Source organism: Olea europaea, chromosome 20 (genome assembly GCF_002742605.1).
Source record: "Olea europaea var. sylvestris chromosome 20, O_europaea_v1, whole genome shotgun sequence".
Classification (NCBI taxonomy): Eukaryota; Viridiplantae; Streptophyta; class Magnoliopsida; order Lamiales; family Oleaceae; genus Olea; species Olea europaea.
Genome location: NC_036256.1, coordinates 1,124,218 through 1,146,333, shown reverse-complemented (window position 1 = coordinate 1,146,333; position 22,116 = coordinate 1,124,218). Strand labels below are relative to the sequence as shown.

General features: G+C 35.1%; 2 protein-coding genes across 2 annotated transcripts; one reads left to right on the top strand and one right to left on the bottom strand.

Annotated features, from left to right (window-relative positions):
• The first annotated feature begins 382 nt into the window (after nt 1–382).
• Nucleotides 383–15,502, top strand: LOC111369275 (fructose-bisphosphate aldolase 1, chloroplastic-like). The gene is made up of 8 exons (XM_022990725.1): nt 383–532; nt 750–921; nt 12,000–12,112; nt 13,255–13,524; nt 13,653–13,762; nt 13,878–13,968; nt 14,144–14,413; nt 14,878–15,502. Exons 1-8 carry the CDS (start codon nt 383–385, stop codon nt 15,154–15,156), a joined length of 1,455 nt encoding a protein of 484 aa, XP_022846493.1. The 3' UTR covers nt 15,157–15,502.
• A 2,248-nt stretch (nt 15,503–17,750) lies between these two features.
• LOC111369346 lies at nt 17,751–21,984 on the bottom strand. The gene is made up of 4 exons (XM_022990827.1): nt 21,711–21,984; nt 21,502–21,595; nt 19,476–19,685; nt 17,751–18,646 (listed from the first exon to the last, which is right to left on the bottom strand). The coding sequence occupies exons 1-4, from the start codon at nt 21,783–21,785 to the stop codon at nt 17,934–17,936; spliced, it is 1,092 nt and encodes a 363-aa protein (XP_022846595.1). The 5' UTR covers nt 21,786–21,984; the 3' UTR covers nt 17,751–17,933.
• Between the last annotated feature and the right edge of the window lie 132 nt (nt 21,985–22,116).

The following is a 22,116-nucleotide window of genomic DNA, read 5'->3' as shown; positions in this document are numbered from 1 at the left end:
AAGAGTACTGCTTACAAGTCAATATCTCTGTCCAAAGACTAGATATTAATGTTGTGCTTGCTATCTTGTGATGAGCCCTACCACTATTTGAGATTATTATTATTATTTACATATTAAAGATATCCATGTGAGCTATTCATAATAAACGTTCTCTAATTCATTTTCAAATTCTGCTGCTAATATATCTGCTAGCATCAATTCAATTCCAATGCTAAATGACACAAACTTCAGGGCATGGCAAGAGAACGTGATGATTGTTCTCGAAGTCATGGGCCTTGACCTTGCTTTACGGGTCGATCAACCTGCTGCACTTACTGATAAGAGTACCTCTGATGACAAGAGGGAGATGAAAAAGTGAGAATCATCGAACCGCATAAGCTTAATGGTCATGAAGCGTGCTATTCCAAAAACATTATGGGGCACTATGTTCGATAAGGTGATTACGGCTAAGGGTTTCCTTAAGGATTTTGAGAAGAGGTCTGCCAAGAATGAAAAGGATGAAACAAGTACACTTTTTGCAAACCTTGTCTCAGTGAGGTATAAAGGGAAATGAAACATTCGGGAGTACATTATGGAAATGTCTCACATTGCTTCAGAACTAAAGGCACTTAAGTTGGATTTATCTGAAGACTTGTTGGTGCACTTGGTTCTGATATCCCTTCCGGTACATTTCATTCAATTCAAGGTGACGCTACAACTGTCAAAAGGACTCATGGTCTCTTAATGAGGTCATCTCACACTGTGTCCAGGAAGAGAAAAGATTGAAGCATAAGAAGACAGAAAGTGCTCATTTGGCCACCATCTCTAAGGACAAAAGAAACAAGAAAATGAAGATTAATAAGGAAATTGTGGGTACAACACTGCAAAAGAAACAACATAAGGAACCAACTGAATATGGTTATTTCTTCTGTGGAGCTGCAGGTCATAAGAAGAAGAATTGCACCAATTACCACGCATGGCGTGTAAAGAAAGGTATTCTTCTTCATTTGATTTGTTCTGAAGTTAATTTAACTTCGGTACCTAGACTTACATGGTGGATAGATTCTGGTACAACAACTCACATCAGTACGTCTATGCAGGGTTGCCTAAGTTGCCATAAATCAAGTGATGGTGAAAGATACATCTATGCTAGCGACGGCAAGAAGGTGAAAATAGAGGCAATAGGAAAATTTAGATTATTGTTAAAGACTGATTTCATTTGGATCTTGTTAAGACATTTATTGTACTGTCTTTTAGACGAAATTTGATTTCTATTTTTGTTTTGGACAAAGTTGGTTATTCTTTTTCATTTGAAAATGGAAAATTTAGGTTGTTTTATTGTTCAAAATTGGTTGGTTCCGATTCTCTATTAGGTTACGATAATTTTTATTCAATTGATATAACTGCTTTTTTTAATGAATCTCTGCATGTAAGTAATCGAGGTGTAAAACGAAAATTAACAAGTGAAAATTCTGCCTCGTTGTGGCACAAGAGATTAGGTCACATCTCCAAAAGAAGAATTAAGAGACTTGTGTCTGGCGGGATTCTCGACCTTCTTGATTTCACAGATTATGATCTATGTGTCAACTGTATAAAGGGAAAACAAACCAATAAAATGAGATTTCAAGCTAATAGGACTTCGGACGTCTTAGAACTTATACATACGAATATTTGTCGACCATTCCCTATGGGTTCTTGGAATAGTCAACAATATTTTATAACATTTATAGACGAATTTTCAAGATATGGCTATATATATCTCATTCATGAAAAATCACAGTCACTGGATGTGTTCAAAAATAATAAAGTTGAAGTTGAGAACCAACTCGGCAAAAGAATTAAAAGCGTCAGATCTGATCGTGGGGGTAAATACTATGGTAGATATGACAGTTTAGGTGAACAACGTCCAGGACCATTTGCTAAATTCCTAGAAGAATGCGGTATCATCCCATAGTACACTATGCCGGGTTCGCCCACTATTAATGGTGTTGCTGAGAGACGAAACAAAACGCTTAAGGACATGGTGATGGGTATGATTAGTCATTCTACCTTACTAGAATCTCTCTGGGGTGAAGCATTAAAGACCGCAACTTATATACTCAACAGAGTTCCAACTAAGATCACTGATAAAACCCCATATGAGTTTTGGATGGGCAAGAAGTCTAGCTTGAAGCATATACATATTTGGGGGTGTCCAGCCGAGGTAAGGCCCTATAAGCCAAATGAAAAGAAACTGGATGCAAGGACCATTAGTTGCTATTTTATTGGATATTCTGAAAGGTCCAGGGGTTACAAGTTTTATGATACCACAACTAAGACAATTTTCGAGACAGGAAATGCTCGGTTCTTTGAGGATGTTGAGTTTGCGGGAGGAGAAAGTGTTACAAGCTTTGTCTTTGAGGAGGAATATGTTGAAATTTCTTTAATTGCCATTAACAATGATCAGGTTCCTATCTCTGATATTTTTCAAGAAGCAACTCTGGATCAAGACAATGTCATACCTCCCTCTCAAGATCAACAAATTATTCCAGAAGAACAAACTCTACAACCTCAAGAACCAATGCCATTAAGAAGATCCACTAGAGAGAGGAGACGTGTGGTTTCGGACGATTACATTGTATTTCTCCTAGAATATGAAGTTGACATTGGAATGGTGAAAGATGATCCAATCAACTTTCGTCAAGCCATGGAAAGTTCTAACTCTCAAAAGTGGCTCGATGCCATGAATGAAGAGATAAAGTCCATGAAAGACAATGACGTATGGGATCTCGTTCCATTGCCTGAAGGTGCGAAACCCATTGGTTGCAAATGGATATTTAATATCAAGAGGGATTCGAAGGGTGATTTAGAAAGGTATAAGGCTCGTCTTGTCGCAAAGGGCTTTACACAGAAAGAAGGCATCGATTATAAAGAAACTTTCTCTCCAATTTTTTCGAAAGACTCTTTTAGGACCATAATGGCATTGATAGCACATTTCGATCTTGAGTTACATCAGATGGATGTTAAGATAACGTTTCTTAATGGTGACATTGATGAAACAATTTATATGGTACAATCAGAAAACTTTGTATCGGACGATGCAAAGCAAATGGTTTGTAAATTAAAAATATCCATCTATGGACTCAAACAGGCGTCTCGTTAATGGTATTAAAAGTTTCATCAGATGATAATCTCATTTGGTTTTGAGATGAATTTGATCGATGATTATATATACCACAAGTTCAGTGGGAGCAAGTATATTTTTCTGATTTTATATGTCGATGACATATTGCTTGCTAACAACGATATATGCTTATTGCATGAAATCAAGAGATTTCAAGCAAAGAATTTTGAGATGAAAGATTTTGGTGACGCCTCTTTTGTATTAGGAATTCAGATACACGAGATCGCTCTCGGGGTATTTTTGGATTATCACAAAAGAGTTATATTGAAAAGGTTCTTAAAAGATATGACATGCAAGATTGTAAATCAGGTGACACCCCTGTGACTAAAGGAGACAAGTTCAGCTTAAGTCAGTGCCCTAAAAATGACTCGTAAATTAAAGAAATGTAGAAGATTCCTTATTCTTTTGTTATAGGGAGTCTGATGTATGCTCAAATTTGTACGCGTCTGGATATAACGTACATTGTTGGGATACTAGGGAGATATTTAAGTAACCTGGGAATGGATCATTGGAAAGCAGCCAAACGGGTCATGCAGTATTTACAGAGAACAAAAGACTACATGCTCACATACAGGAGATCGGATCAGTTGGAGATTATCGATTATTCTGATTCCGATTTCGCGGGATGCCAAGATAGTAGGAGATTCATTGCTATGAGGCATCATATCATGGAATATGATTGTGTAATTTTATCATTGGGCTGCGCATTGTGGACAATATAGAAAGATCGCTCAAGATATTTTGTGACAATAAATCAACAGTATTGTATTCCAATAACAACAAGAGCTTGACAAAGTTGAAACATATAGAGATCAAATTCTTGGCTGTTAAAGAAAGAGTTTAGATTGGACATGTGTTAATAGAGCATATAGGGACAAACTCCATGATTGCGGATCTGCTTACTGAGGAATTGATATCCAAAGTCTTTCATGACCATACTGCTCATATGGGTGTAATGTCTCTTGAAGATATTTAGTTTCAGTGGGAGTTTGCATTTTGTGCTAGACACATTTACTGTCATTTTGGATACGATTTAAGGTTAAAGTTATTTCGGTTATAAGATTTATTTGGTTTATCATCTCTGAACTTGTTTAAAATGATCTCACTAAGGCATTAAGGTGGACCAGTTGGAAATAGGCATGTTACAGATCACATCATATGTAATTTCCATGCTACACATCCATGCTTGATTCATGTCATTCAGTTATATTGATATACGTGACCATTGATGGGTTTAGCTACATGAAAGTAGCAAAAACCGCTTTGATCCTATGTTGATATGATTGATGGACGAGATTGTTTTGGGAATGCATTCAGTAATGATAGTAAAATTTTGAATACTCATAAGGTTATATTTAATGCACAATTATAAGGTGACACAGATAGCCCAAGTGGGAGATTATAAGGAATTTTTAAACGATCGTGTGGGCTTATTTGTGTAAATTGTTGTGTATTAAATTAAAGACTATCGAATTCGGTTGAGCCCAATTAAAGTGATCTAATAAGGCTTCGATTTTGGGCCGTTATGCATCCAATTAAAATATGAGTTTATAAATGTGTAGAGACCGGACCTAAGTCCCTAATTCCATTATGGGCCGAATTAGGTCAAAGGACGTCGCTATATAAATACGATTATAGTCCCCAAATCACACGTACGTATTATTCATTATCTTCTGCATCCCATCACAGAGAGAAAAAGGAGGCTGCGTGTAGATTTGGAAGATTATATCGCGAAATTCATTATTGCATTAACCATATCTGATTCAGGTACTCTTCCGCCATAATTTATGTATTTCTTGATGATTTAACTTGAAATATCTGATGATTTAAAGTAATAAATTATCCTACAGGAGTTGCATCTGTTTTGAACTCATTAAGTTTTGATTGCTGTCCATAAAGAGTTCTGATGTTCTCGTCGCAAAATGGCGAGTAAGGTTCCCATTGAACATACTATCACCAAAGTCCATGCAATCCATGTTGCTGCATATCTTTTCTTTGATCTCGTATATGAGACTGGCCTCATTATCTTAGTTCATTGAAGAAGTCAGTAACAAGATCCTTTACTACCTTTGGAAAATTGGGTCCAATGTTGACTCGATATCTCGTTGAAATGGTTGATGATACTCTTAATAGAATTTTCATCCCAAGTGTTTTACAATCCTTTACCCATTTTTTGTGAATCAGTTCCTAAAAATTATCAAATTTTGCATTTTCACCCCTTCAGTTGCTAAATAATGCAAGACAGCCGCTGGAACGTATCAGTCGTTGAAGTTCTAGAATGCATTTTGGCCCTTGTCTTTTCAACAATATAACAAATCAGTCCCCCATATTTTCATAAATTTGTAATTTTGTCCCCAAATTGTCAGATTGGTTTAATTCAGCCCCTAAATTTTTAGAGACGTGCTATTTGCCCCAGAGATTGTATATTATGCAAGTTGGTCCATAAGATTTCAAAATTGATCCATGAACTCTAAAAATTAACGCATTTGCCCCTGTATTTTCTGAGATTTCAAATCTACCCCTCAAGTTTCTGATTCTGATATTTCGTTCCTCGAACTCTCTATTTGGTGCAAATCGGTTCTTCACATTTAAATAATATAAAGCTGTTGCACAATTGACCCTATGCTTTTGAATATTTCAAATGTTCTCTGAAGTTTCAGTATTGTTTATCTTATCAAAAAGTACATTACCCACAAGATTTTGGCCCAATGGGCCTACATTGTACATTCAAAAGGTCTCAAAGCTGATCCTTCTTGTTCCACCATTATGGGCTTTACCAATAAGACACAAGCAGCCCAATCGATTTACAGTCATTCTGACAGAACATTTACTTTTGCTTCGACTTCTTGTAAATTTTTTCCTAAGAAAGTTAATTTAATTAGTGTTTGATAGCTAATTTCTAAAAGAAGTTAGCTTCTTTTAAAAACTTTTATAATTAAAAAAAGGACTTTTATAAAAGTAACAANATTCAAAATTGGTTGGTTCCAGTTCTGTATCAGGCTACGATAATATTTATTCAATTGATACAATTATTTCTTTTAATGAATCCATGCATGTAAGTACTCGAGGTGTAAAGCAAAAATTACTTGGTGAGAATTCTGCCTCGTTGTGGCACAAGAGATTAGGTCGCATCTCCAAAAGGAGAATTGAGAGACTTGTGTCAGACGGGATTCTTGACCCTTGACTTCACAGATTATGATTTGTGTGTCAACTATATAAAGGGAAAACAAACCAATAAAAGGAGATTTCATGCCTATAGGACTTTGGATGTCTTAGAACTTATACATACGGATATTTGTGGACCATTCCCTACAGGTTCTTTGAATGGTCAACAATATTTTATAACGTTGATAGACGACTTTTCAAGATATGGCTACATATATCTCATTCATGAAAAATCATAGTCACTGGATGTGCTAAAAAATTATAAAGCTGAAGTTGAGAACCAACTCGGCAAAAGGATTAAAAGCGTCAGATCTGACCATGGGGGTGAATACTATGGCAGATATGATGGTTCAAGTGAACAGCGTCCAGGACCATTTGCTAAATTCCTAGAGGAATGCGGTATCGTCCCATAGTACACTATGTCGGGTTCACCCACTATGAATGGTGTTACTGAGAGACGAAACAGAACGCTTAAGGATATGGTAAGGAGTATGATTAGTCATTCTAACTTACCAGAATCTCTCTGGGTTGAAGCATTAAAGACCGCAGCTTATATACTTAACAGAGTTCCAATTAATGCCACTGATAAAACCCCATATGAGCTTTAGATTGGAAAGAAGCCTAGTTTGAAGCATATACATATTTGGGGGTGTCCAATTAAGGCAAGGCCCTATAAGCCAAATGAAAAGAAACTGGACGTAAGGACCATCAGTTGCTATTTCATTGGATATTCTGAAAGGTCTAGGGGTTACAAGTTTTATGATCCCACTACTAAGGCAATTTTTGAGACAGAAAATGCTCAGTTCTTTGAGGATGTTGAGTTTGCGGGGGGAGAAAGGGTTACAGGCTTTGTCTTTGAGGAGGAATATGTTGAAATTCCTCCAATTGCCATTGACAATGATCAGGTTTCTATCCCTGATATTGTTCAAGAAGCAACTCTGGATCAAGATAATGTCATACCTCCTTCTCAAGATCAACAAATTGTTCTAGAAGAACAAACTTTATAGCCTCAAGAACCAATACCATTAAGAAGATCCACTAGAGAGAGGAGTAGTACGGTTTCAAATGATTACATCATATTTCTCCAAGAACATGAAATTGACATTGGAATGGTGGAAGATGATCCGATCAACTTCCGTCAAGCCATGGAAAGTTCTAACTCTCAAAAGTGGCTCGATGCCATGAATGAAGAGATAAAGTCCATGAAGGACAGTGACGTATGGGACCTCGTTCCATTGCCTGAAGGTGCGAAACCCATTGTTTGCAAATGGATATTTAAGACCAAGAGGGATTCGAAATGTGATGTAGAGAGGTATAAGACTCGTCTTGTCGCAAAGGGCTTTACACAGAAAGAAGACATCGATTATAAAGAGACTTCCTCTTTGGTTTCTTCGAAAGACTCTTTCAGGACTATAATGGCATTGGTAGTGCATTTTGATCTTGAGTTACATCAGATGAATGTTAAGACAGCGTTTCTCAATGGTGATATTAATGAAATAATTTATATGGTACAACCAGAAAACTTTGTATCGGACGATGCAAAGCAAATCGTTTGTAAATTAAAGAAATCCATCTATGGACTTAAACAGTCGTCTCGTCAATGGTTTTACAAGTTTCATCAGGTGATCATCTCATTTGGTTTTGAGATGAATTTGGTCGATGACTGTATATACCACAAGTTCAGTGGGAACAAGTATATTTTTCTGGTTTTATATGTCGATGACATATTGTTTGTCAGTAACGATATAGGCTCATTTCATGAAACCAAGAGATTTCTAGCGAAGAATTTTGAGATGAAAGATCTTGGTGACGCCTCTTTTGCATTAGGAATTCAGATACACCGAGATCGTTATCGGGGTATTCTTGGATTATCACAAAAGAGCTATATCGAAAAGGTACTTAAAAGATATGGCATGCAAGATTGTAAATCATGTAACATCCCTGTGGCTAAAGGAGACAAGTTCAGCTTAAGTCAGTGCCCTAAAAATGACTTGGAAATTAAAGAAATGTAGAAGATTCCTTATTCCTCAGCTATAAGGAGTCTGATGTATGCTCAAGTTTGTACGCATCCGGATATAGCGTACATTGTTGGGATGCTAGGGAGATATTTAAGTAACCCGGGAATGGATCATTAGAAAGCATCTAAACGGGTCATGCAGTAATTACAGAGAACAAAAGACTACATGCTCACATACAGGAGATCGGATCAGTTGGAGATCATCGATTATTCTGATTTCGATTTCGCGTGATGCCAAGATAGTATGAGATCCACTTCAGGCTATATTTACCTGCTTGATGGAGGTGCTATTTCATGGAAGAGTGCTAAGCAGACACTTATAGCTACTTCCACCATAGCAGCGGAGTTTATAGCGTGTTATAAGCATCAAATCATGGAATATGGCTGCGTAATTTTGTCACTGGGCTGCGCATTGTGGACAATATATAAAGACCACTTAAGATATTTTGTGACAATAAATCAGCAGTGCTATATTCCAATAACAACAGAAAATCGACAAAGTCAAAACACATAGAGATCAAGTTCTTGGCTGTTAAAGAAAGAGTTCAGAGTGGACAAGTGTCAATAGAGCATATTAGGACAAACTCCATGATTGTGGATTCGCTTACTAAGGGATTGATACCCAAGGTCTTTCATGAGCACACTGCTCCTATGGGTGTAATGTCTCTTGAGGATATCTAGTTTCAGTGGGAGTTTATATTTTTGCTTTTTATATTGGACACATGTACTGTTATTTTGGATACCATTTAAAGTTAAATTTATTTTTAGTTATAAAGTTATTTGGTTTATTATCTATAAACTTGTTTAAAATGATCTCACTAAGGTATTAAGGTGGACCAGTTGGAAATAGGCATGTCACAGATCACATTACATGTAATTTCCATGCTACACATTCATGCTTGATCCATGTCATTCAATTTTATTGATATACGTGACTATTGATGGGTTTAGCTACGTGAAAGTAGCGAAAGTCGCTTTGATCCTATGTTGATATGATTGATGGACGGGATTGTTTGGGGATACATTCAATAATGATAGCAAAATTCTGAGTACTCATAAGGTTATGTTTAATGCACAATTATAAGGTGACACATATAGCCCAAGTGGGAGATTGTAAGGATTTTTAATCAATAGATGGGTCTATCTGTGTGAATAATTGTGTGTTAGATTATAGGCTATCGAATTCGGTTGAGCCCAATTAAAGTGATCTAATAAGGCTTCGATTTTGGGCTTTAATGTATCCAATTAAAGTGTGGATTTACATATGTGTAAAGATCGGGCCCAAATTCTAATTCTATAATGGGCCGAATTAGGTCAAAGGGCGTCGCTATATAAATAGGTTATGGTCCTTAGATCACACGCACGTATTATTCATTCTCTACTGCATCCCATCACAGATAGGAAAAGGAGACTGCGTGTAGATTTGGAAGACGCTATTAACCATGTCTGATTTAGGTACGCTTCCGCTTTAATTCTTGTATTTCTTGATGATTTAAGATGAAAGATCCGGTGATTAAAAGTATTAAATTATCCAACATTTATATCTATATATGTGTTTGCATAATTTCGTATGTGTCAGTACATAAATAGGGTATATGTATGGGCTCTGCATATTTACGTTTGTCTGCATACATATATTTACTTTTAAATATGTGTACATATGGTATTATGATTATTCTGGAATCCGTTTTCTATTCATTAATAATTATGATGATTCATAAAAACATAATGTGGATTTTTTTTAATTGTTCAATAATTACAAAATAATGAATATGTATTTAGTGGAATATTCTTAATTGTTCAACATTCACAAAATATATAATATGTATTTTTAACCTGATTAAATAACTTTAGATGTTCTACTTTAAATTGATACTTCATCGTTTTATTGCTACAATAGTAGCACAACTTTATGATTAATATTTAAATAACTTTAGATATTCTACTTTAAATTGATACTTCATCATTTTATTGCTACAATAGTAGCACAACTTTATGATTAATATTCTAGAAGAATATTAATATTAGAGCCCTGTTTGGCACCCATTTTTATCAAAATGCATTTTTCTCTCTCTTCTTTTCAACCACAAATTCTTTATTAAAATAATATTACACGTAAATCAAAAACTTTTTCTTATTTTTTAACCACACATTTCCCATCAATTTACTATTCAAAAATTCATTTTCACATAAAAATTCCTACCAAACACCCTCTAGATCTATCTATTATAAATAGTTTGTTGTTGCTTTTGGTGTAGCACAATATTATAATTAATATTCTTGAAGAATATTACTTGCTCCTGAAAAGTATGAACTATATTCTTTAATATTTCAGAAGAATATTATTTGCTCTTGAAGAGAATGAATTATAATTTTCAATATTTTAGAAAAACATTGATATATTATTTGTGAAAAACATGAATTACAATTTTTAATATTTTAAATAAAGATATCAATTTATTGCTGCTGAAAAAGCAATAATAAAATATTGAGTACCCCCGAAGAAGTACAACTCTACAAATATTAATATTTGTCTAGAAAACATACTCATGAAAAGTTAATATTTTTAAACAATAATCTATCAGTGCTCCTGAAGTAGCACAACATTGTTAATATTCTAAAATGAATTCTAGTGTTCTTTAGGTAGCACACTATTATTGACAGATATTTTAATTAGATTTTACTTAATTCAGATGAGCATAATTAAATACGATATATGTATATTATGTTTTTACTCCTAAAGAGTAAATTCTTATACAATTTATTATTTCAAATAATTATATGTTATTGCTCTGGAAGAGCATGACAATACAATTCCAATATTTATGAAGAATATTGATATTGCTCTAAAAGAAGCGATAATAGAATACAACCTGCTCTTGAAATAGCACATGCTTTGAAGAATATATCATATGTAATTATGAATTTGTGTTTACCCCTGAAGGAAGACATATGACTTATGTCATGTGGACATTAATCATTATATGATTATATAATATTTAATTGTATTATTTGAAAATAAATAATTAGATTATATCTTATATTGAACCAAAAATTCAATTTGAATGGCATGACCAATTGGATCATTACTAGATTAATAATGATGTAAAATAAAAAAATTCAAATGGATACTCAATGAAGAATCGGAAGATTTTTCAATCTAATGAAATCCTATATGATGTTGGTTCTCGTTATCAAAATTTGATCATTAAACATCATTAGCTAAAATAGGGAATAAATTCCCTATATTTCTTAAAATTAATTTGGGTGATAAATGGGCCCCCATCATCCTCCACATTGATCATCTAAATATTTTTTGTATTCAGTAGATTTGATACATACACTAAATGATTACATTGTGTTTGTAACCTGAAGATTGCGAAATTCCTACTCAAATTTTAAATTATGAGTATAATTTTCAAATTATATAATTAATACCGTGTCTTGTTAACGTTGATGGACATAAATCTCAACATTTTAATAAGTGCTAGTTAGAATGTCGATAAATGGTTTAACATTATTATTTGTTAAACTTCCCCTATTAATTGGGAATAAAGTTCTTCCCAATTCTGTAAGAATGTTATTACGCATCATGCCAATATCATAGTTCTTTCTTTTTATAATTGGCTTATGATCATAGCTGAATTTTTCCATCTAATTATTTTGATAGTTTAGCATGTTTGCACCAGTCCTTCAATCAACGCCCCGGATCGGCCGGCCCTTTGCGTTCTCGCCGTTTATCTGTCATCCGCGCCGGCTCTTACGCCGATGAGCTCCTTAAAACCGCTGTAAGCTGCCTTGATTTGGAAATTATTAAATAATTAAATAAACGGTGTTTCATGGATGTACGAGTTGTATGCACGTGTATGTTAATCAGTTAATGTACTTTTTGGTTTATCGAATTGAATGTTACGGTTTGACTTTGAAGAATTGTCGCTAAAGATTTATAAAGCTAGCATCTTTCTTCGATACCGTCTTCTTTTCACTTTTTGTTCATCACTAAGTTAAACTAAGACGTTCAGTTTCGGGTTGATCGTTGAGGGGAACATTGTGTTCATGAACGATTTGTTGATGTATTTGACTTGTTTGAATTTTATAATTATTCCAGCCCCAGGAGTTTTAAAGCGAATGCTTGAATGCTTAGATAACCGATTTTGATTTTTTGACAGAGTTGTTAACATGGGATCGAATATTTTTGAGTTAGATTATTACTAATTGATCCCACTTTGTTTTTCTTTTTGTAGCTTTAATATAAAAAGATCTAATTTAGTATTAATCAATGTAAATCTTGGATTTTGGGATGATTAATGCTATTGCTAATGAGTGATTGAACAGAGTCTTGTAGCCAATGAAGTTTCAAAAATTGTTTTCTGTCATTTGATAATAAGAAGGTTTTGTTGTAACTCTGGATGAGCTCAGGGTTCTGTGTGTTGTAGTATGACACCACTCCGTTGATATATATATATATATATATATATATTTATTTATTTATTTATTTATTCAGAGTCCACTTTTGTTGTCATTTACTGATTCAAATTGATTAATTAAACTTCGAAATAGTTAATATATAGGCTTGCGGAAGCATGTGTCATCTCCAGCTATGTTTTCCGAGTTTCATATCATTTGGATTTTAAAACCCAAACTAGAGATACAATTGAAAAAGGTTTTGAAGTTGAGATTACTTATTTAGAATAGCATAAAAGATTCTGTTCTCTTAGCAATAGCAGCATAAAATTTTTTGTCTCCTCTTATGACGAAAATAAGCAAGCTCATCTAAGTCCACCCAAACATGCTTAGTAATTGTAAACTGGGCAGTCCAATGTATTTTATGCCACAAATATTGTTGCTATCTCATTTATGAATTGGAAGTTCAGCTTTGGTGCCATTTCTAAAGCATTTTCTCATTTCTGTTTATTATTTTTGGGAACAGAAATCAATTGCATCCCCAGGTCGGGGTATCCTTGCCATCGACGAATCGAATGCAACATGTGGGAAAAGGTTGGCATCCATTGGACTTGACAACACAGAAACAAACAGACAGGCTTATAGACAACTTCTGCTGACCACTCCTGGCCTTGGTGACTATATTTCTGGTGCCATTCTCTTCGAGGAGACACTTTACCAGTCAACTACAGATGGAAAGAAGTTTGTGGACTGTTTGCGAGATGAGAATATTGTACCCGGTATCAAAGTTGATAAGGTAAGCTTGTGTCACTTTAATCTGTAGGAAATGTACCTTTTCTGTTTTGAAGATCACCAAATTACCTGAACTTTCAGGGTTAGAAGCTGCTATGTCATACCTCCGTGTTTTGTTTTGTTTTTTGACAGGGCTTGGTTCCGCTACCAGGATCGAACAATGAATCTTGGTGCCAGGGGCTAGATGGACTGGCTTCTAGATCTGCTGAATACTATAAGCAAGGGGCTCGTTTTGCAAAATGGTTTGCTGTTTTCATTCTAAAATGCCAGCTGTATCCTTTACTTCAGGCTGTCCATGTCAATAAATTGTTTCCTTTTATGTGCTGACCTTTTTTCCTTTGCGTTCTAAAATTTCAGGAGAACTGTTGTTAGCATACCATGTGGTCCTTCTGCTTTGGCTGTTAAAGAAGCAGCATGGGGTCTTGCTCGTTATGCTGCTATTTCTCAGGTACCTATCTGAATTCGAATTCCACTATATTCCTTTCATTTCTCTTTCGAGCATGCTTGGCTTGTTTCAGTGTATTAAATCCAGACGTTTATTCTTAAAAACCTAGGAACAAGACAGGTATCTTACTTTCTACTGGTGGTGAATTTAGAGGATGAATTTGAGATTTCTTGTGCAGGACAATGGTCTTGTGCCCATTGTAGAACCTGAAATTCTTCTGGATGGAGACCACTCAATTGAGAGGACACTTGAAGTGGCAGAGCGTGGGTGGTCAGAAGTCTTCTACTACTTGGCAGAGAACAATGTCGTCTTTGAAGGCATTCTACTTAAACCTAGCATGGTAACTCCAGGCGCTGAACACAAAGAGAAGGCCTCTCCAGAGACCATTGCCAAATATACACTCACCATGCTTAAAAGAAGAGTGCCTCCGGCAGTTCCTGGAATCATGGTATTAAACCTTTTTCTCTTGATAGCTCACATTTGTCCTGAAGCACCAAGTGTGTAACCTCAAAAATTTGGCGTGGCAAAGCTTTTGACTAGTATATTGAGATCGAAACTAAAGACGCGGAGTTTCAAGTTCTGCAATTGGAGGTCCTCAAATAAAAAGCACATCAGAAACGAAAAAATAAAAAATAAAAAAATTGGTGCAGCCAAATTTACCCCATACGATGACCTTTTAACAAGTTGATGTGTCGAACTGTCCTGTTTTCATTTTATATTAATTAAACAGTTCTATGAAAAATGAAAATGATCGATTTGAACTGAATACTTGCATCGGGAATGCTCTTTTTCACTGCATCACACTGTAAATGTTGGGGTCATTCTTTGAGCGCTCCTAGTTTTGCTAATATTTCCTTATGAACACTTCTTTTGATTTAATGTCCCTTCAGTAAAATTTCTTTCCTATTGTAGTTCTTGTCAGGAGGACAATCTGAAGTAGAGGCGACATTGAACCTCAATGCAATGAACAAGAGCCCCAATCCTTGGCATGTCTCTTTCTCCTATGCACGAGCACTTCAAAACACCGTGCTTAAGACATGGCAAGGACGCCCAGAGAACCTAGAAGCTGCACAGAAATCACTTTTGGTGCGTGCAAAGGCGAATTCCTTGGCACAGCTTGGAAAGTACTCAGCTGAAGGTGAGAGCGAGGAAGCTAAGAAGGGAATGTTTGTTAAGGGCTACACATACTAAGTGCCAGGTTAATTCACAAGTCAACCCGATATGGTCGAGTAATTTTGATTAGTGCTTAGTTTCTCTCTTGTTAGGAAGCAATGGAAAAGCCCGTCGCTCTATTATTTCCTTATTTAATATAATGCGGTTGAATAATAAATAAGATGTGAGAAGGATTTATCTGAATTTCCACCCTTGATAGGGTGGATTTAGTTAGGTGCTAGTTGACCATCTTGATGTAATCTTATTTTGAAGTACTTGGATGCTGATCAGAGGCCATCTTGATAGGGTGATCTGAAAGTTGTTTGAATTATTGTGTAATTGTGATCTTTGTTTGCCTTTATATTGAAAAATTTTGTGGTCGTTATTTTGGTAACAACTTACTGCATTACCATAATTTTTAAGACTAAGTGCATGTTGTATATATAGTAGTGGACAAAATAGGAGATTATAATGAACAAGAGTTTAGTATTTTTTTTTTCTCTTCGAGAAAGGTCTTTAAGGCTTTCCTCTTCGCAGCCGAAGATGTCTTAAAGGGCAAAGCCATGTTATGAAATCTGGGTTAGGTCATGCACTGTCCTGCTTATTTTTAAGCATGCTTGAAAGTGTCAATAAATGATTTAAATCATAAATAGATAGAAATAAGTGGTGTATGAGTGATTGTAGTTGTGGGTTTTTCGTAATGTATTGATAAAAATCAGCTTGAGTGTTTATATATAGTGAGCTGTCCTCGAAATGCTGCATTGATCTGGCTAAAGTTTTTTTTTTCTTTCTTTTCATTTTTGTTCTATCATACTTTGTCTATCAGACAAGATTTGTTGGATGAGTATGTCAAGGAACTCAAGGGAGATGAATCCAACAATGTAATGACACACATTTGTCATTACCTTTGTTGGGGTGTTGAATCACAGGCTTCACAGCTTGCAAGCTGCAACTGTTACAACTTTGTTGTCACATTTTTCAAATAAATTGATCCTAAAATTTAAAGGGACCCCTACGTCCTTGGATCTGTTGTGGCTGGGGGATGTCCTAATTGATAACTTCCTTAGCCGAACTCCTTTTATACGTACTCATTTTCAATAACACATTACACAAATATTTTGCATGTAAATTTAAAATTTTTCTTACTTTTTAACTACACTTTCTCCAAAAATTTACTATTCAAAATATCGTTCTTCCTAAATGATCAAAACACACAAACTTCTTGATAAAAAAGTAAAAGTCTCTGTGTCTGAAAATCCTAAAAACAGGTTTAAGAATGTTTATGTATGATATCTTCTTTCGTAATCTTTTATTTGGTTGCTTTTGTTTTAATGCAAGTATTTCTATTCTGTTGCTTTATATTCAGTTCCAAGAAAATGTTAAAGATTGATGTATATTAGTTCATTAAGATGATATTTATGCTGGTGCTTTCAGCTAACCTCCGGCCACATTCTTGATATTTTAATCTGCAATTGGTTTGGCAAGAATATTGAGCTTCTCTTATTGATTTTGTTACGAGGCAAAGATTGTTAGTTCGCTTCATAAATTATTTGATTATGTTTGGTTCGCAATATTGGACATGATTGAACAATACGGCGAACAAAATTCTAGTGCCTCGAGTTAGGTTGATTAGTTAGCTTCATAGATATGCTATCAACCATCTGTTTAAGGATTAATGTCACACTGATTAAATATAAGAATTTTAACTAACATATAAAGATTGAGTTACTCTTCTTAACAATGTTGATTTTTTAAGATAGATTTCAAATTTTAGTATAGTATTTAATGAGCAATTGAATATGAAGATTGTTGTGATAGGTGCATGTTAATGAATAAATTTCACATTGATTAAATATGAAATTAGCCAACATATAAGTGCTCGAATTATTCTTCTAAACAAGGTTGATATTTTAAGATGGAACCCTAAATTTTGTTACGATCCCATCTTTATTGAGTTGTCGACCAAGTCACTCTACATATTGGTTCCTTACCAATTGATGAAGACCATAATCGAAATTTCTTGAGTTAATCATAAAGGCAGTCTTCAAGTTATTTGAGAATCGAGAGGAGCATAGCTTCTTGTAAACAACCTCCTTTACCTTCAATACCATTATTTTTTCTCCGACTGAGGATCACTTTGTATCCCCTCTCTTTCTAATTTTCAACTGTAATTTTATTGGGTAGGCTGATGCCAAATTTTATTGAACAGCTACCTTGATTTCATGTTCAAATTAATTTTTCAGGATTATGTTTTGTTCACTACATTGCTGGCAAATGACATGACTAAAATTTATAGTAGTAGTGAAATCTACTTATGATGCATAGGATAGTTAAGTGCATGTTTAGTAACCAATACTATTCTATTCTTAACAACTATTAAAAATGTCTTGATCAGCACCGATCTCTTGCCCATAGTGGATAATGGTGTTGCCACTTCATCGGTGGACAACATAACTCCGACCCACTATGAACAAGCGTCTTGATTGTGTTGTTTATCTTTTTCACATTCCAATTCTCCGACTTCTCTTGGCCCATCTGGTCCCTTGTGGCTGTATTACCATTGGCCAAATAACCCGAAGCAGTTGGACCAGTGAACTTACCGGCCTTGTTCTACGGTATTAAGCCACGTCTGAGAAGCAAAATAATATATCTAGTGAGAATGTGAATTCAAGTAGTGCAAATAAGAATTGTCTCTCAGCCTCTCAGCTGTGACTACTTACAACTAGCCTAAGGGAAACAAAAGAAACCTTGATGATCGAGTTCTTACAAGTTCAGTATAATCAAAAGCATACAAGAACAGACCCGTGGACCTCTCTCTAATTGCTTAAATCAAGATTTTCCATTTCTGGGACAATACTTGTACCTAAGCAACTTAGTTCGGATTCTAACCGTTTCAATGAATTCCTCAAACCAGTGCAAGCTGTAACAAAGTCATTGGAAGAGCCTTTTAGATTTCCTAGCTCTAATTCTGTTTCACAAGTAAAGCTGGAAATCTTCTCCAAAGCAGCCTTAATTGCAGAGATTTCTTGTGGAGGATAAAGGCATGCCCCGAGCTCATCAACTTGTACTCCAATTTTCTGAGAGAACATCAAAAGTTTCTCTAGTGAATCTGTTGAGATAGCACAACCATCTACACTTTCCTGCTTAAGCAACCTTGTAATAGAGCGAACCAGTTCCTTGATAAATGCGAGTGTTTCAGACACAACGCTGGTAGTTAAATGAGCAATTTTCATCTCTTCAGGAGACAGGTCATTGCCCAGATCTTCATTACATGAATCATTATCGTCATCTGGTTTTTCTTCTGCTTTGATGTCTACCTTATCAGAAGCTTCGTCCACTGGATCAAAGGAAGCTGGTTTCAGTTCCTTCATTTCACGAAGAACGTCCTTAATGGAAACTGCAACTTGGGTCATTGCTCGTCCGATTGCCATTACATTTGACGAAGGAGTCTTCTTAAGGGCCGAACATACATCCCAGACTGTGCCCACTAGTTGTGGAATTGACACTTTTTTAGCTTTATCATTGGATCCTACACAATCATTTAGGAGAAGGAATGAGTTGATTTTGAGCAAAATACGATAAAAAATTTCATACTCAAATAATGCAAGCATGATGTAATGTTACAAGTGATTTGGGAAAAGATGTCATGACTTATGATGTATGAAATAAATGAACTCAAGGAATGAATAAACATTGTTCAGCCCCTCTCGTGCTTAGAACCAACCCAATACACAAAATGTATTATAACTTAATTAACAAACGTGGCAGTGCCCCCACTGCTCATAGACTGGTGCTAAGCACCTGTGTGGCTAAATGGCGTTACTCTTAAGGAATTGAAGAAGCACGCGCATCCAGTAAGTGCTTGGTTTTCTAACCCAACAGAACAGGAAATTTACTTACAGAACACTATACACGAACAGGACTTCATTCCAAAAATCTGGCTATTTGTCTATTACAGAAGTTTTAACATAAGAAGACTGCGAGTATTTGCCAATTGTGAGAATGTTGATATATGGAGAACAATATAACTAGTAATACAAGAAGTGTACAACAAGCTGACCATGATTTCCAAGAAAATTAGGGATCTGAGACGAATGATTATATTTTCAACATTCTGTCCCTTTTCTGAAGTGGAGAATTGACAATCTAACTTACAATCATAACCATATAAAACCAGGAAGTTATCCAATTCAATAATGATACAAGAATATGGGATCATATTTTCATGAAGAAAAGATTATCTTTTACTGACATATTTGTGCAAGAAGTGTGTCATGGTCATGGATGCATGCAGATTCGTCACGCATGTTATTACACACACATGCTGAGAGAAAGAGCGAATGGGAGAGAGAGGACACCATATGAAGAGACTGCATCTTTCAACAACATGAAACTGCTGTCAACAACTTGTTTTATGGACGAATGAATGCAAGAAGAGAGGGTTGGTCCTGCTCCGACGGAACTTCCATGGGATAGTAAAAGGAAGCCCTGCAACATATTGAAGTATGCAGCCATGTTTTCTTCGAGCACTTTAACTTCTGGGGTTTCTCCAGTGTAAAGCATTCCAACTGCATTAGAGATCAAAGACAAAATAAACCACATTATATGAGGCTATTTTCCCACACATATCCCCTATTACAAGAGAAAGTAGAGAAATATTGTGTCAATTTCCTAGAAAACCATTTTTAGCTTTACTAACTGGACATCCACAGCTTTGAGGAGGAACTGAACAACCAAGACATCTAAATAAGGCAACAAGAACGAATTCATAAACATCAAACACAGCTCTCTCCCTATCCTTCCATTTCTTCCTTTTCCTTCTTTCACTTGAATTCTTTTATTATGTAAATGTGATCATTGGTATACAGTTCTACTTGTTTAAAATATCCATCAGCTTGTGAAGTGCTATTGGGAAAATACAATTTTGATATTGGCTGAGATTCAAACCAACCATCAGCATTCTAGTGAGCAGTCAAATACAAAGCACACACATGGACACAAACATGAGATTCTAACACCATAATATGGACACAGAGATGTAACTTTTCCAAAAAGGCAGGACACGGATAAGTGGGGTCACGTCTATTCAAATTCTATCTATGCATTAATGCATGTTATGTTTTATTTTAATTTTTGACAGATTTTATTTTTTTTATTTATTTTTTTTGGGGGGGGGGGGAATGAGTTTTTGAATAGTAATTTTTTGAAGAATGTGTGGTTAAAAATTAGGAATTTTTTTTTGAATTTACGTGAAAAATATTTTATTGTGAGAATGTGTGGTTGAAAATCAGAATAAGAGAGAAAGAATGGTTGTCAAATAGGGGCTTAATTATTTTTCAAAATGAGTATCTTTTTATTTATTTATTTTTTTTTTTTGAACTTTGATTTTCATTTTTGGAGAGATGGGATTTTTTAAATGAGAGGAGTAACTAGTTCTTGTACTTTGCATAACGTTCAAAATAAAATCTAAATATTCATGTATTAAAATTGTACACGGTAGGTTTAAACAAATTACACGTAAACCCTAAACTCTTCACTACATTTTACTCACACATTTTCCAAAAAATCACTATTTCAAAACCTATTCTCCTCAAAAATGGGGCTCAAACAAAATAACTATTTTGAATTCTCAATCTTTGTCCACGTGAATGAACTTTTAGTGCAGCTAATAATGGAAAAAAGGCACAAAATATTTCAAGTTACCAAGGCCATAACAAACGTTTCAAATATGTCAAAATGTAAAGGAAAACCTTCCTTAATGTGCATTACATTGACAAAAGAGAAGAAAATGAGTTTGTCTAAAGTCAAATGAAGAAGCAATTACAATGCTAACTTTGTTAAGCATTTTCTATTGACAGTGGCTTTCTAGTATGAGCTAATGTCGAGTTAGCCGGTTATGTAGTCATTTATAAAATCAGAATTGTGTTATAAAATCAACACAAATTCATTATTTATTTAACCAAAACCAATCAATATTCACAGCAATATTGACTAATCAAAAGATTAAAAACAGCTAGATTTCAGTAAACAAGGTCTCACCAAGCAATAAATAAAAACACCAAGTTCATGACTGGTGTGAAAAAGTATTTGCACCTAATCCATTTGATACACTCCCAACATACTCACTTCAACTACTGCTGTAAATTAAACTATAATAATTTTCAAGAAATCAAACAAAATAATGATAACCAAAGAAAAACTTGAAGAAATAGGAACTGCAAAGCATTTCATAAACTGTCACAAAATTCTTGGACGAGAAAACGAATTTAAGAAAAACCCATCAATCAAAACCAATAAACGAACACACATGTTAATAGGAAGTCACACGCAAGAAACTGAACTTGAATTAACCGTACAGAGACAAAGAGAGAAACAGGGAGAGACCCGTAGTGGTTTGTTTGGAGATTTGTTCACCCATTTGAATGACCTCATTCCAGCCAACCTTTTTAAGAGATGAAGCTGGCGTTTGATCCAAAATCTGCAAAGTAGCACAAAAAAATTGCTAAGAGAATTGATAATCACAGCAAATCAAGAAGACACAAAAAAACATGTTCTTCAAATCACAAAAACAATTAAATAAACTTATTTTTCACCTGGAGAGTTTCGTGGATTGTGTTGAGGTGCTCGTTTAGAGATCGGGTCAGCTTCTCTTTTGCTGCTTTCCCCATACCAAAATCTCGACACAAATGCGTGGACTAGGTGAAATTTTTACCACTATTTTAGTTAGGGTTCTTGTGGTTTATGCACGTTGTTGTTTGCTACACGGACGGTCGGGTCGGGTAGACATGGAACGGACCTGCCAAGATCCAGATTACGGAAATCAACAACTCAACGTGCGCCATTTGTCACGCGCCCAGGCCGCACGTCGTTGACCATTCCTTACCATTAACATTTTTGCAAATCAATCTTTACCATTTTATTTATATTTACCCCAAAAAAATTGAGAAAATTGAAGTGCTGGTGCCCAACCTACAGACTTCGTACACTTGGTCCTCAACT